The sequence below is a fragment of the Centruroides vittatus genome, unplaced genomic scaffold, assembly GCF_030686945.1.
Source record: "Centruroides vittatus isolate TY-2023 unplaced genomic scaffold, ASM3068694v2 contig_15, whole genome shotgun sequence".
Classification (NCBI taxonomy): domain Eukaryota; kingdom Metazoa; phylum Arthropoda; class Arachnida; order Scorpiones; family Buthidae; genus Centruroides; species Centruroides vittatus.
In genome coordinates this window covers 925,663-942,642 of record NW_027120927.1, presented here as the reverse complement: position 1 = coordinate 942,642, position 16,980 = coordinate 925,663, and the positions used below count along the sequence as shown (strand labels likewise).

At 36.4% G+C, this 16,980-nt stretch overlaps 2 protein-coding genes and 1 long non-coding RNA gene across 3 annotated transcripts in view; 2 read left to right on the top strand and 1 right to left on the bottom strand.

Annotated features, from left to right (window-relative positions):
* LOC136968560 (flavin-containing monooxygenase 5-like) overlaps window positions 1–16,980 on the bottom strand; it is a 223,361-nt gene that overhangs the window by 181,291 nt on the left and 25,090 nt on the right. The gene's annotated exons all lie outside the window — the stretch shown is intronic.
* On the top strand, window positions 739–2,221 carry LOC136968603 (uncharacterized). Its single transcript, XR_010879675.1, has 2 exons — window positions 739–1,027; window positions 1,905–2,221. It is a non-coding gene; the product is annotated as an uncharacterized lncRNA (long non-coding RNA).
* LOC136968602 (uncharacterized) lies at window positions 13,997–16,853 on the top strand. The gene is made up of 2 exons (XM_067262601.1): window positions 13,997–14,119; window positions 16,627–16,853. The coding sequence occupies exons 1-2, from the start codon at window positions 14,014–14,016 to the stop codon at window positions 16,827–16,829; spliced, it is 309 nt and encodes a 102-aa protein (XP_067118702.1). The 5' UTR covers window positions 13,997–14,013; the 3' UTR covers window positions 16,830–16,853.

Genomic DNA, 16,980 nt, shown 5'->3' with positions numbered 1-16,980 from the left:
AGAAAAAAAAGGTCGAGAGGCAGGTTGCGCGTCACACGTCGGCGTAAACAGAGTAACACGGAGGAATGGCGGACGAGTTTCGGTGAGTGTGAGGTCTTTCGCTGTTCAAATAGTGTAAATTTATAAAAATATTTGCGAGAACTTTGTTTCGTCGTAATTTCACAGTTTCTACGAAATTCCCGGACAAAATTAACAGTTCACTCGGACAGTGAGTCAATTCCCGGACTGTCCGGGTGAAAACCGGACGGGCGGTAACACTAGCTGTGCCCGACGTTCGAAGACCTCCAACAACAGGTACAGTGAAAATTTTGAATGCAGTCAGCCTGTGTGAACGTTATTGTAGGATGGTTGGGTAACGATTCCAAGGCATTCTAGCGGCATCACCTGACGTGCAAACAGACCACAACTATAACATTTACACACCCGTTTAAGTCGTAGCTGCGTGCAAATTTTGCACTAATCGGACGATTCGGATGCGTAACCGTTTTGTCAATGTATACATTTTAAAACGTCGTCCAAAGTCGTGTTTTTACCGTGTCATTGATGTCACGCTACGAACAAAACACGATCCACAGATTATGTCACGTTCTTCGTTATTTTAAATTCGTGTAAATTATTTATTTATTTAACTAGAAACAACGTTTATGACGAAAGAATTCGCGTATTGTAAAGTTTCATTCAATAATACTGTTATTTGCATACTTCATCGAGTTGTACAATTAAAAATTTACTTAATTTATCTAAAATGAAACAATTGATTTTTAATGTTATTTTAGAAAAATACACCTCGAAAGAAGGACGAAAATGAGTCATATTTTACTCGGAACAGTGTGAGTTGTTAGTATAAACGTACTCTGTAATTCTTTTGCCAGCCATTAGAGGGCGATTTTCGTTTACAATCGTGCGATTCATTTGTTCGTCATGTTTGGTTTAGTGGTGTTGGCTGCCAATTTGTATTTTTTCATTTATGAGAGATACATGAAAAAATATATTGGACCCCACATTGAATACGAAGGACCAGCAAGAGGTAAATACATTTTTGAAATAATTATATATAATATCCAAAAAATGGCGAATGTAAGAAATCTATTGTTTAGTTAATCGTTTCTAATAAATTAATAAGTAGTTTGAGTTTCTAGTGGAACTGACAACTCTACGTGGTAAATAAATGCTTACAGAAGATAACTAAAATTTGGTAAAATTTGATTGTTGTAGTGTTAAACTTTCATTATGTTTATTGTTGTTTAAGTGTTTGCTTACTCAGCATTAACACTACAAAACAGTAACTTGTAAGAAAGAACGCAACTTAGTTTCGAATATTAAAACAACCATTTAAAAATGTTTAAAATATTAAATCTATAATTCGAGGTATCCCAAATTCTATAAGTATAAAGTAAATTTAACGACGAGTGTTAGCATTGTTTCTAACCCCAAGGTCAAAGTACAACCAACCCTTTTGTTCCATTTTAGCCAACGGTCTTTTTCCTCGTTGAACTTTAAAGTTGCAACGAATTTTTAAAAAATATTCGTATATAATTTTTATTTTTATTCCAAGGCAATACGCAATTGATATCGGTTTTGTTTGTAAAAATCCGATAATAGTTCTTCAGTCAGATTGTTAAACACGCGCTATCGTTACTTGGACGCCATGTTTGGAAACCAAGCTCTCGGTTGGCAAAGAACGATAACTCCGTATCTCGACGCGAATAATTACAATCGATAGTTTCCGCTTTTTTCTATTAATAAAACTCCCAACAATTCGAGTTTTCGCTGTCTCAAACCTAATGTAAAACGTTACGTTTTTCCTATTAATATGGCGTCGAAATGACGGTACTGATGGACTGTTCTTTAAACGTAATATTGTATATGACCTATCGGTAACATATTTTTAATACTTGTTGCAGCCCGATCTCGCAGGATGGATATACCGAGCGCCGAAATAGTGAAGAAAGCGATAGACACGTTCATGTTAAATTATTGTAAGAATGAAGAAGCCAGACTAAAACATGGTCCGAAATTTCCTAGTTGTACGGAGAAATTCAATACACTACCCGATCTCTGTTACGGTATCTAAATAAATTTTCTTTGTTCAATTTTCTACTTACAAATGTCATCGAAAAGCTACAAATATTGTCGCGTACTCATTTTCGAAGAGAGATTTTCGTCGAACTGTAAACTTTGTAGTAATCTAGTATTTTAGAATAAAATTTCAAGTTGTGAATATTTTCTATAGTGTTATTAACTTGCTTTGTCTGTCCGTCCAAATAGGGTGAAATTGGGTGAACTCGAAGTTCACCCAATTTCTGATCTAGCCGAAACTTCGCATTCGTGTTTATTCCCGATGTTGATATTTTTGCACTTTGAAGACAATTTTAAGCAATTAGCAAAAAACAAAAGAAAAACTTCGTTTGTAAAGATTTGACGACAGATGGCGTTACATGCAGAGAAAAGCCTACATCGGTGGTCCGACGTGAATTTCTTAATTCTCTACTATACAGATGTTACGCAGTATTCTTACGGGTTTCAAATATTCCAAATGCATGAAGCGTACATCATTATATGGGTATAAATTAATTCAATACTTAACGGTAGTTAAATTTGATGTTTTTAACTTTCCCGGCAACATTTAAAGCTGCATGTATGGCACCATTGTATTTTTAATCATTATAAAGTGGTATTTTGAGAGTAAGAATGGGTTTTATAAAAGAAAATTGTAAATGTTAGTAACGAGTAGTCATTAAATTCAACCCTACTCGAGATACGTACGCAACTCTCTTTATTTCCCCACCCGTCAATTTAACCACCAAAATTTAATAGCATTAATCCCTCTAATAGAGAGGTTTCATGTCGACATCACGAGTGACGTCATGAGCATGCGCAATTGTCCAGCGCCATCTTTGTGACTCGTTTACGTTTTGTGTGTGTTCGCGTGCGCTTTAACTGGAGTTCTTGTGTTGTTTTTTTTCCGTCGCGAATATCACTATGGTGATTTGTTGTGTAATTGGGTGTAATGCTAGTTCACTCGAGAACAAAGAAACATCATTTTTTAAAATTCCCGGCATTATTTGTCATCGAGGATCCCAAACTGAGGAGCTTTCACGACGAAGGCAAACTGCGTGGCTCTCGAGAATTAACCGGAAAAATTTCGTTACGAATAAAGTGAATATCAATACAAGAGTTTGTCGGAAACATTTCATTTCAATATTTACGTTAATAAACACTAAGTTATATTTTAAAACCTAAAAGAGTTTACTGATTTGCTTATATTAATTTAGTTAGGTATAGTGCATTTATAAACGAATAACTAATGTAATTTCAAGCTTTAGCTAGTGCAAACTTATAAACATTACACGTTAAAACTAAAAGCAAATAGGCTTATTATATGCTAGTTTTAACTAGAAAATAAAGGTACTGAACAATTTGAATTAAAAAATTTCCACAGCTGTTTTTAATTAGACTTTTACTTTCAGACAAAAATTCTTAGTTAAGAAATACGTAAAAACACGAGTTTAAACAAACAAAAGAAAACATATCTTTCCAAGCAATATTACTTCGCTGTTATTCATTACTTTTACTTTTATATCAGGAGAAACCCAGCCACTTGTTAGTCATGGGCCTCTAAAGATTTATAAGCTTTCATTTGTGACAGGGTGTAGAAATTTGTTGTCAAAACCAAATAGTTTATAATGTCACCAAATTCTACTTTCGGCCACAACTCTCGATCTACGACGAAGTCTGATAAACTGGCTTCGTATGGATCGCCTTGAAATAACGAAATTTTCTCTTCGTACAGAGCCGCATTTCGTCCTGTTAGACCGCTAGAATAGCCCGCAAGAAAAGAATCTTTTTTAACTTAATCCATGATAATAGAACTGCAGTATTTTTGTACGTTTAAACTAAAAAAAGACGTCGAATAACAGACCACGTGCAAGCTAAGCGAGCGAAAACTACCACAAAAATGGCGAATGGGCGGAGCAAACGTGTGTTTTATCACGTGACATGCGACCATGAAACCTCTCTCTGAAACTTTGCGGGAAGGTTCGTTTATAATCTTCGATAGAAGAAAAGGAGTTAAGCTTCAAAGAGGGTAAACAAGATCGTGCCGCTTCCACACATCCGCGCATACAGAAAAAACCCCACATTAATATATAAGGGTTTCTCATTTCTCGGTCCCGAGATTTCGGGGAAAAATTACCGGTAATTATTTTTAAGATATGAAAAATCTCTTGAAATCGAATGATGTAATTAATTTTTCATTTTTAAAAGTAATTTAATACGTTCAGCAACTTCCAAAATCATCATAATAATGATGTGTAAATATATATAGGGGAAAGTCGCCTAAGTCGTACCGGTGCTTAAATCGTACCTCTGATTTCAAAAGTACTTTATCCGCCATACAAATGGCAACAGTGTATAGTTATACGGCTGGGTTGTACTTATGCTCATAAACAATGCTCATCTGTTTCAAGGAATTAAGACTGTTTTTGGTAAACAAATTCATTTATTGGCAAGCGCCAAATCCGACAAAGGGCGCTCAAGACGGCTGCCAAAACAGGTAAGGAATCGACTATGTGTTTGTTCGATGCCCGAGCCGATTCAGTTTCTATCGGTGACGACTGTTGCGATGACCAAATGGAGAACAAATCATTGAATTTACGTCAAATTCTAGACTATCGGCGACAGGAAACGTCTTGTAGAAGGTGAAGCCGTTTCGGATGCTGGACACATCGTATTTTGTGAATTAAACTCTAACAACAACACTGAAAGTTCACGTTGTTGCGTTAGGCCGCGACTCCACTAGCCGTAAAACAGCCGTAAAACCCCTCGCTGTAAAAGCTTTTAATCACGTAACCTATTTGCGTTTGCGCTCGGATTGCGGTGGAGGTCCGGCTAGCGAAGCTTTTTACGGCGACAGTACTATTACGGTGTATACGTGATATATCGATATAAAGACAATACAGTCAAACCTGTTTTTATGCGGTGGATAGGGACCGCATAAAAAATAATCGCACGAAACTTCACGACTGGCTATAAAAAATAGTTTTCGCAACACAATTAAAAATTTTTTTTATGCGGACAATAGGGACCGCATAAAAAAGTCTCAAATAGAAAATAACTCAAAACCGTACGAAATAAATTTATTGACAACAGATGTCAGCACTTGACTGCATCGTCTTGTCTATTGTCTGTTTTACATATTTTTGTCCAGGTGGTGTTTTGTTGACTTAAAAAATAAATTATTTCATTTTTCGCATATTCGTGCAATAATATTACTATAATAAGTTCATTTATGCTATAATAAGTTTATTTTGCTATAATAAGTCAACGTGAGACATGACAAATCGCACGAGACTAGTCGCCAACTATACCGCACAAAAAAAATCGCACAAATAAAAAGACCGCATAAAAACAAATTTGACTGTAATTACATTCTACGAGTTTTCTTTGTACTATAATTACAAATGTAGTTGACTTATTATTATATTATTAAGATAATATACTGCACTTATAAGCTTAGCTTTTTTTATTATATACTCCTCTAAATTGAAGGATTTTCCTTTGGCCGTTCATATCGCGTGTTTTAAGCATCCATTATTATAATCGGGATACCTTTTGTCGTAGATACACGAATACTTTCGGATGTCTTCGATCAATCTTTCCAGATCTTCTAGAGTAGCCACGAGAGAACGTACACGAAAGCTCGTTTTCCGCCATTTTCGCACCGTGTCACGATGACCTAGATTTCACTCATTTCTGATTGGTGGATGGTACCGGTTTACGGTCGTATTCGCTTCGAAAGTTGAACACTGCTCGACTCGCTTTTACGTTGGTTTTACGACATGCTCGGGCGTAAAATATCATGGTCACGTGATTAAAAGCTTTTACGGCGAGGGGTTTTACGGCCTTTTTACGGCTAGTGGAGTCGCGGCCTAGTGTTGCAATCTCAGATATTGTCGTTTTAATACATCTCAATTACGGAGAGAATGCACGTGCAAAGCGGGGCTGTCTGGTTTCGTAAACACGTGATAGCCGAGCATAATACTAAAATGAAAACGAAAAACGTAAATTAACTTATATTTTCCATTAAGAATATTTTTAAAAATTTGACCGGAAAGTTATCTCGACATAGGTAAATTTTCTATCTTCATATACGTATTTTTTTCCGATCTGCGTACAAAAGCAATTTTTCGACGGATCGACGGACATGTCCATTTACAAGAACAATTAGACATTCATTTTTTTTTCTTTTTATGTGGACGGCTTCAGATTTTCAAACTTGAATTGGAATATTACCGCTACGTCATGACTACATAAGAATTATTATTTAAAAATAAAATAAAAGACTATCCACTGTAGAATTAAAACACTTCTCACCTGTTAACGTGTAACAGGTGAGAAGTGTTTAAATATTTTGAGCAGTATACACCATGTGCCAACATAAAAACATAACTATTATGATAAATAAAACTATGTTCGGTGTCGTTGTTAGAGTTTAATCCACAAAATACGATGTGTCCAGCATGCAAAACGGTTTCACTTTCTACAAGACAACGTTTCCTGTCGGTTCCTTACCTGTTTCGGCAGCCATTTTGAGCGTCCTCTGTCGGATTTGGCGCTTGCCAATAGTCGTTTGAGTGTAATATTCATCTAGTGTGTGGAAGTTCCTAAGGTAAGAAAACACTAGTTATATTAAAAAAAAGCAAAATGTGTTTAAGTTATATATCTATTAGTGATTTGTTCGCCTCTCGCAGTTTTGTGAAAGATTTTTTCAAAATAGTTTTGGGGCTTTACGAACTGACACGCACGCTGTCTTACGTCGTACCCCCTTAAAGAAGAGATGAAGCAAAATTCTGTTAAACGTAAATTACAAAAAGAAGAAAGAAAAACGAAAAAGGCGAAGAATAGTAAAAACAACGCTTGGTTTTGTAAAATATTCAACGATATTCGTGAAGAAAACGTGATTCACTGTTTAGAGTCTTGGATTCGTGTTGTATGCGGCGGAATTACAAAACAAACAAAAACATATATTTGTATTGACTGTAAATGAAGATATAGTTGTGTTAATAAATTATACTCGTTTAAACCATATATTTATTTAATTTTAGTTTGACGTACTTAACCTGGTACTCGCATGCGGCGCCGGACGACGGAAACCGTCGACGGAACGGCGAAATGACGTCACTTTTGCCAGCGAAGCCGAAGGAATACGAAGTCGAAAATCTTCAACTTTTGCCGTCGCGGAAAGCGGAACGGCAAAAATTAGACCAATAGGAAGGCCGTTTAGCGATGTCGTCATAAAGATCGCGTGGGACGATAGCATTCGAACTATGGCGGTCGGAATGCTAAAAAAGCTTTATTTGTACACTAATACGCTAATATATTCCAGCCTACCGCCCTGGGGGACCCGGGATCGAATCCGGACGGGTCGAGAAATCCCCAGGAATTTTTCCGGGGGTGGTTCGTCCGGATATGTCGGTCCCCGTCCCTCACCACCCGGCCGCCCCATTGTGGGCCTGGCCGAACCCATAATGGGCTTGCTATAAGAGGCCCTCTTAGTGTCCACTGAGCGGAAAGAGTTACCAAAAAAAAAACGCTAATATATTTCATTTATACGTTATATTACTATTCGATTTAAATATTAATGTCAAACGGTCGCACTTACTGTGCTAAGTATTGGGAATGACGTAATCGAAATTCGGTGACGAAAGCTAACTTTCGACGATTTAGAATATTTTTCCTATCCAAATTATTCGTTTTTGAGGGTTTTTTTTTATTTGCGATAAGATCAAAGGCAAACTGAAAAAGTTTAATTGATATAACGAAGCAATCCCGTTAAAAGCCATTTTCGACTACTCAGTTACTCAATTTTATTAAAAGGTACAAATTAATTTACTGTACATCCTGGCTCCGCAATTAGCACTACCAGGGTTCAATACAGAATACATAAATTGGAATTACAGATATATATAAAGTTACAAATGAATGTGAGAAATAAAATATAAAATAAAATAATAATAATAATAATAATAATAAAAAGAAGAAGAAGACGTGTCACAATGAAGTGGCAAAATAACTAATAACTAGTATGTACAATTATATACAAGTCGAACAGTATTGCAGAATGTATATAAGATAAGATATACAAACAAAAGAGGAAAGTATTACAATGTGGTGAGAGAAGAAAACCAATTAACAAATATGTACAAAAATTTACACGCTGAACAGTATTACTGATGGTGATATAAGAAATGCAACGCAACAGGCAAGCGGGAGACAGACCGTAGTGTAAGTAGTACGGCCACGGGTAGTACAATGAGATCGCGTGATGAGTAGGCTGCCAGCTGCGGAGGAAGAGTCCGATGGCGGCAGCTGAATCTAGTTGTCGATGAGCCTCGTCGAGTGGTTGCCGAAGCTTCTGGCTAACCTTTCAAAGGCAAGGAAGATTTCCTCGCTGGCCTAAATGTGCTCGCGTGGCTAACTAATATTAAGTTCATCCACGAGGAGTCTAATATTCACGCGTTCGTGTTCGAGAGTACAGCAGTCAAAGAGGTAAAGGAAGATGCACACATGCGGCGCGGCAAGGAAAAGCGGTGACGCAAACGCGTCTTCGCCGCGCGGCAGCACGACCACACAAGCGGCAATCCGTTTACATTTCGGCGCATGCGTTCAGTATTCAAGATGGCGAACGATATCGACACTCCGCTATCCACGTGTTTACAAATTTTGTTTTGTACGGCTCGTTTTATTTAGCTAGAAGATTTCGTCGAAGATTCGAATGAATATTTTGGATTAGAGATATCGTATTGGCAAGAATCTTGCCGAGATATTTTGTTGGATCGATAAAGAACTGATGTACAAAATAGGCTTATTCTTCGATTAAGATCTCTCGATAAAGAATACTATTTCGAGTAAGATTCGGTTGTTTTGTTCTTTAAATTAAATAATATATGATTACTGTATCTGTGTAGAATTTGTGTTAAATTTATTATTCTTTCCTCTTTATTCTGATGTTAGTTATCTCGGTTAACCACGTCGAACTTTCCGCCATTAAAACACCACGTGATTGTATTTTCTCACGTGACTGCCAGACGAAATGTTATTGGCTGATAGAAACGCGTCTTGGCGGCGGCCGCCGCGAAAGATAGAATTCGACCAACTTTCGCGGCACGAGAAAAGCGGCACGAAATAGACCTCTGCGGCGAGAAAAAGTGACGTCATTCTGCCGCTTTTCCTTGCCGCGCCGCATGTGTGCATCCGGCTTAATGATCGGAGCCATCTTCCACTTGGCAAGTCGGGCAGACTCGTGAGTCCCTGTTGGTGAAACGGTGCAGGTAGGCTGCGAATTTACCATGGTTGGTAAGTAACTGCCTAGTGTAGTAATTTGGAGAAAACCACTGCACGGAGAGGAAGCGATGTAGGTCAGTCTCTAGTGTCAAGTTTTTTATTTTTTATTATTATTATTTTTTAACTCTCCGCCCTGTGGGCACTAAGAGGACCTCTTTTTTTAAAAGGCCCATTATGGATTCGGCCAGGTCCACAGTTGGGCGACCGGGTGGTGACCCTAGTGGCAAGTGTGGCAATGGTCTCGTGTCTTTTAATGAGTTTGTAGAAAGCATCGAAGATTTCCTTGTTTTTAATGAAGACGTCGTGATCACATGGCCAATCAATATTGTAGCTGTTTACAGTGATTTTTAGATTGAGACGTTCTGTTTCGAGAGAAATGCATTCGAATATATAATGGTCAATGTTATCTCGAAGATTACAGATAGCGCATAAGGTATTTTTTTTATTTTCGACTACTGGTACGTGGCCTACCTCGAGGTCCTAGAATATATTCCAGGACTTTGGGCCTACCTACTGTAGTAGTTTGTTTATATTTACGGCTGGCAGATGGCGCGTTTCAATTGTAGATAATTTCCGCATGTGAGTACACGCGACACGAAAAACAACGGAACGGCAACCGTTTCCGTCGACCGTTGCCGCATGTGAGTACCAGGCTTTAGGTAGTAGGCAGTACGACTTAAGGTACTGGTTTCCCTAGTCGTACCGATTTCAATTTTTTTTTAATTTTATGAGTTTAAAGAAAATGTGCGCAGACTATTCAATTTTTTTGCAATAAATAAAAGCAGGGGTTACTAAGGTTTCCGACGATGCTCATAAGTACGTGTTTATTAATATATTCTCCGATTTCTGAGAACGTTTTCTTAAGGGGTACGACTTGGGCAACCTTACCCTATTAAAATTACTTTTGAATTACGTAGAAATCTTCACAAATAGAAAAAATTTATTAAAGTTGGTTGGAAACTGCTTAAAAAAAGTGCTTTCGAGTTGAAAATTTAAAGAAAAAATGAACTTTGATCAAACTTCTAACCTAAAAGGTAATTTTCGTATTTTTAAAAATAAAACGTAATACAAGTTATTATTGTAAATTTTTATAAGATTTTGAAAACCAAAGATGGTCGATACTCCGATCACTTCATAAAGTTCTTATTTTAATAATAAAAAGTCCCGCTACCGAGAATGCCCTTTCCGATTCGACGGATGCGGGTGGAATCGCCTTTAATGCATTTAAGAGAAGACAAATGTTACGTGCTTTTTCACCCGCAATCTCGGAAGATTTCGAGTTCGTTTTCGAGACGCGTTGCAGTACTTCTTTTGTTCTCGAGTATTCTCGATTTATCTATCTCGGCCGCTTTAATAGCGGTTTCGAGCTGATAGCCCGATAATTCGGCAGTTCGTTTGGCTCTAATAATCGGGTTTATTAAGAAAAAACTTCACATTGGCAGACGTTCTACTCGTTTCTATCCTGGCCCGATTTGCACAATCTGGCAAAAAGCAGTTATTGAAGCTACTCGGTATAGTTATTAAATAATTATAGATAAGTAGCAAATCTATAACATAGTTAATAATCTTTTTATAACGATATCCATGCGTAATCTGACTAAATCAGACACTATACTACATTTTTAACAATTTTTCTGATGCAAAATATTTCTCGCATTTGATGACGTATGTTACTGTAATAATGCTTATTAAAATGTAATAATTAATTTTTTGAGAAATATTTAAATTTTAATTTGTTTTATATGTAAACAATCGAACCTTAAATTTTATTTTTATTTAAAAATTGAATCCTTAATAAATACAAGAATTGGATTTTTGACTTTTGAAAATCGTAGGTCATTCTGGGAGAGAATTCCGGAATAGGTCGCGTGGCCACACTAGCCACTGTAGGCAAAGCCTTTCCCCTTTTTAGTCAGGCTGTCTACGTAAGTTCTTGTAACTGGCTTTTCCACCCATTTCCCAATTAAGCCTAGGGCACTTCGGGCTCTCATTCTTAGTCTCGCAATTTCGAGAATACGGCGAAAGATGACGAGAATTTTACTTTCTTAGTGCTTTTATTTAAATAAAAAGAGCTTCTTTTCTTTACAACTTCCCCTTTTTCAAATCTCACTAGTTTTTCCTTAGCCGTTCTCTTAATAATTTAGCATTACGGTTTCTTTTTGCGGAGTAATTACTCATTTAAAATACAATAAAATTACTATTCTTTATTTTTCGGCTTATACCAATAGCAATCTGTATCTTGATTGTAAAGTGAAAACATTTTCTTTTTATAAATTAATACTCGGGCTTTGTGTGGCAAAATTCCAACATTATTTAATATTTCAAATCAACTCGAGAAATTTCGGCAATGAAGGCAGAAAGGTTTTGGCCTCCCAAAGCCAGGACTACTTCTTCAAGTTCACCTTGTCCATCACAAACAGGTAATTATCAAGTTCTTTAAATTATTTAATATGCTAAATAACCCATACATACAAAATAATAAATTTTGCAAATAAGTATTTATATCTACTTACGTAAAGAATGATTTCTCGTAGGATTTCAGCCTACACAGTTACGTAAAGAAGGAATTATTCAAATAGCAGAAAAATCCGGAACGGGTTCGAGCAATGGAAAATAGTCTCGAAGTAGAGAAATCTGAAGATACAACAGACTTTCTGTGTACGGATGTAATTATTTCTTTGTAAAGCCAAACACCGGATCACATCGGGCTACTTTTACCGCGATTATATTTAATTAATAACTAAATAATTTGTCACAAGAGAGAGAGGGATTGGGGGCCATCTCTTAGAACAGCTCCAGGCCGATCCTTTTCTTCCAGAATATTCTAAATTATTTAATAAATATTAATTTAATTATAATTATTAAATTTAATAAAAGATGGTACCTCTAGTGACAAATTTTTCTACAGATGTTATTTAGGGCTTTACTTTTCTCGGAACATTCAACTTTCAATTATTATATTCCTAAGCACCTCGCTGTAGATCAATGTATTTTATTATTGTTACGATTGTATTGTATGATTGAAAAATGATCGCTGCTGATACGGTTTTAGGTCAGTGTTGACAATTTAGTGATTTTTAATTAATTCCCTCTAATAATATTTAAAAATGCTGGATATCTCATTGAGTTTTGTGTAGCTCCTTAATAAGTGTTCTTTATTTATATCAGTTTAAGTTATATTTCTATTCGGATATCTCTTTTCGTGATACCGTATATTGTTAATTTAAAAATTTAGGTACCAAGTAATTCAATATATTTCTTTCGACATCCAGGAAAGCACTGAAGTCTTTATCGAAACGTGTCGAAGCTTTAGAACAGGTAAATTAGTAGTAGAGAAGGTAAATTGAGAAGAAAAATCACTGCTCATCATTTCTTTCTTCAGAACAAATAGAAACGTTAGGAAATAACGATACACGATTAATTCGTCGGTCAAATGAATCAGTTATAAAGGCTTAAAATTAAGGTTTTTTGTAGGAACGTCTTAGATTAACTGGCTCGATCCTATAGTTCTGAAATAGGAGAATCTACGATTTTTTTTAATTTTATTTTGGAGTGTTGTATAATCTGTTAGATCACGTTTGAGTAAAAGTAAATAGCACGGATAAGCTTGATAAAACTTCCCGCTTAATAGTTGATGAAATGGAAATTGCAGCTTTTCAAGATTTTGATACGTCAAAAAATGTTTCGTTGGAAATATAACATAAGGTGCAACTAATAGTATAGGTAATCCACTAAAAGCCGGAATTTTAGGTGCTTCGCACCTCAGTTTTTAACCCCCCTAAAATAAATAAAAAATCTGAATTGATTAACAATGACAATTAAAAGTATTGTATTACGTGTTAATTATTAAACGACGGCGTTTTCTTCTTACAAAGTATCGATCTTCATCAGCAGTATTAGCAACATTTTCATGTATTTCGTCTTAAACAATTTTTATGGATGACGAAATAGAAATGTTATTAATCAAAAATTTATTCTAGCGGGTGGGGTTTGTTCAGTCCAGTACAGAGCGACGCTTTTCCAGAATTTGTGTTCGAGTACCGAGATACCGCCGTATTTCGTTTGTCACTTCACAATGATCGCTACAGTTTAAAAAAAGTTTAATATCACTTACGTAAAAACGTTTAAATAAACTTTACTAAATACCTGTATACATAAGCCTTCGTTTGGGTACGTTCTCTGTAATATCAAATATTTAACGTGTACGAATTTCTCTAAAATAAAACACGTGACATAATTATCGTCCAATTTGTGCATTTTCTGATATTTTCAATGTTGTAGAAATTCCTACAGCATAAAAAATATTCAAAAATTAAATTTTTAATTTAATGCAGGAAGACTAAAAATTCAAGTACAGAAAAATATATTACAAAAGATGCAAAATAAAGTTAATAATTAATTAATTTACAAAATAGCCACAAAAGTATTTACGATAATTTACTTTTAATCAAATTTTAGAAAGTATTTTAAAATCGAAAAATAATGAAAAATAAGAGGGCGCGTCGTCTGGAAAAGCTGCGTTAACACTCTTGGATAAGTAAACCAATGACTGCCCGTTTTAGTCGAAACGGACCGTATCATTGGTGCGTTATCCAGACCTATACCAGAGTTTCTGTGTTTTAACTTCCTTCCGCTTGAGAATTTCTACCGGTACGTTTCCTGCTCAGGATGTACAGTTTGTTAGTTCTTGCTACAAACGTCTACATGTTCATTTATGAAAAATGTCTGAAGAAGTACATTGGAAACCGAATCGATCTAGAAGGCCGGAATAGAGGTAAGTATTGTACATCGTTAAACCAGTCTCTTTTATTAATCATACTTTTAACGCGTTTGAGTATGCAAATATTGTTAGCTACTCCGAGTTACCGGGTTAAAATCGTGTTAGATTATTGACAATTATAATTATCGATAACCTAACAACGTGATAATTTATATAATTTTAAGTTAAAGTCACAAATTGTACAGATCCGTTCGCTTATTCGGCATTAGTGATGAGTAAGCAAACGATTTACATTTTATAATATAACATAAATTTTACAATAGTATTTTACAGCGATTGACTCCTTTCTATGATATTCGATCGAGTAAAATGTACGACGTGAGAACAAATTAATGCATTGTTTAATTGGGTCTTTGTTTTTACAACACGTGGTATAAGAAACTGCCTAGTGTTGGGGTGGGGTAGAATTTCCGCTTAATAGACAAAAATTTTCAAGGAAAATTTCGATTTCGCATTCACTAATTCTGACTAAAAAAATCCAGTAACGAGTTGCTTAAATTTTCCGGTAACATTGGGTGGCACAATCTGTTGTTATATTTTATTAAAAAGTTTTTATATTTTTAATTTATTGTGAAATGGTAAAAAAACTTAATATTGGAGGTAGCGGTGGGTTTTATAAAAGATTCTAAATGCTAATAACGAGTAAAAATCATAATTACGTCCTACTCTACTCCAGATATGACACGACTCCTTTTATCTCCCCACCCCGTCCATCTTTAACTCCCAAAATTTAATAGAATCGATACCCTTAAAACACAAACCTCCGTGAAAAATTTCAGATAAAGTACAGGAGTTAAGCTTAAAAGAGGATGAACAATATCGTGCCCCCCCACAATATCCATACATAAAGAAATAACCTGAAAATATTTTTTCCAAGGTGTCCCGAGTCCAAAAATGTAAAAATGTGGAGGGGTCATTTTTTGACCGAGCGTCATACTTTCCCTTCGTTACATATATAACAACCGGGAAAGTAAAACAATTTCGAAGCGTAGTTGTAGACAAAACTATGTTGATTACTTTCAATTGTGTTGTATTACTCATTTACGTAAACAATTACTGCAAGCTACCATACAAAATATATTATTAATTTTACCTATTTATATGCAGTATTCGTTGGGGATACTATAGATTACCACCTATGGAATTTCGGGACTTTGAGTATATATCTGAACTGAGGGGACCGAGACGAGTTCAACGATACCCTGCTTCTGGATCGGAGACGAAAAATAAGAAAGTTATCATAGTTTTTAAGTTTTATCTCGAGGAAACCGTGTTTTATGTTTTCTTTCTTGCGAAGACACAATGCAGTGAAGGTAGATTTAAAACACTGGGCAAATTTTCATCCTTTATTCGGTTGGAACGTTTCGGGCCGATGCCCCTCTTCAGCCAACTTATAATTGTCTGTACGTGTTACAAATACAGTGTACAAACAGCACAGCAGTTATTGGGGGTTGTTACCTCCTAAATGTTGGTGTTAAGAGCTTGTATACCATTAAAGACTGGACCGCACCTCGTTCGAAAGCATAGACAGAGTACGAGTAGTCCAACAGCATGAATCTTTTTATCTTTTCTTGGTATCCGTTATCTTGGATAAAGGATGAAAATTTTCCTAATATTTTAAATCTACTGTCACTGCATTGTGTCTTCGCAAGAAAGTTTTTAAGTTATGATACTGTTTTAATACTTTCATGCAGACGGCACCGTAGTTGCTAGTGCTGCCATCTCTCGGTAAAGTCTGCAAACAAATGAAAAAAAACACTAAACGGCAAGAAATTGCACGAACAGTCGATGCCACTTCCTTTTTTTTCTTTTGTTCAAGAACTACCGTGAATCGATAACTAGTGACGTTAAGCAATCGGCGGCCTGCCGGCGGCTCCCCACCCGGGGGGGAGTCCGTCGGGAGCGCGAACAGTCGAACACCAGTTCCTTTTTTTTTCCTTTTAGGAAAAAAAAGGTCGCTGTCCTTTTTTTCCTTTGTCCTTTTTTTTCCTTTGTTCGAGCATCGCGACTCCCGATCGCGACTCCCGATCGCGATAGCGCGGTCGGCTCGTAGTACTAGCCGACCGCCAGCGATAGCGAGACTGAGGAGCCGTAGCCCCCGAGGTCGACCAGCGCGAGGGTGTGCAAAAAGGACTTAACTCGAACTGTAGACGATCGGTGTGCTCGCGGATCAACATCTGCCTTTGTTGAAGGTATATATGGCCGACTTGCCGGACTACCTGTTAAACACGCGATAGGCTTAGCGGAGAGAGCGACGCGACTCCCGATCGTCGCGCGATGGCCGAAAAAAGTACGATAACTTTTTATTTTTTGCCTCCGGCCCAAAAGTAGGGTATCGTTGAACTCGTCTCGGTCCTCTCAGTTCAAATGTATACTCAGTCCCGAAATTCCATAGGGGGTAGTCTATAGTACACCCTATTTGTTAACTACCACCCGCGGCCTAACAATGGATGGCCCTTTCTTAAACAAAATAATGTGACGACATTGTTTTTTCTTTGCAGATCGATTTCGCAAGTTAATAGATTTACCAACCAAAGAAGCGGTAGATAAGGCTACTGCCGACAAGTTTCGTAGACTTAGTAAGACAATGGCAGATCTTCATCAAGATTACGACGAAGATCGTACCTTCGCATCTATTGATACCGATAAGACGAAATTTATAAAACCTCATAAACATAATTATCCGCCTCGTAAACCTCGTTAACCTGTATCTTAAATATTGTTTTTTGCAGTTTTCTCAATGTAATTAAAACCATTAATTTTAACGTAATAAAAAACGTTTTCCATATATTCGATAACTAATTATTTACGTCTACGTAAAACAAAACAAGTAAGAAATAGTGTCGAATGGCTCT

Coding starts and splice junctions, on each gene's coding strand:
- LOC136968602 (XM_067262601.1), top strand. CDS start 14,014: ATGTACAGTTTGTTAGTTCTTGCTACAAACGTCTACATGTTCATTTAT. Junction 14,120..16,626: donor TCTAGAAGGCCGGAATAGAG/GTAAGTATTGTA, acceptor TTTTCTTTGCAG/ATCGATTTCGCAAGTTAATA.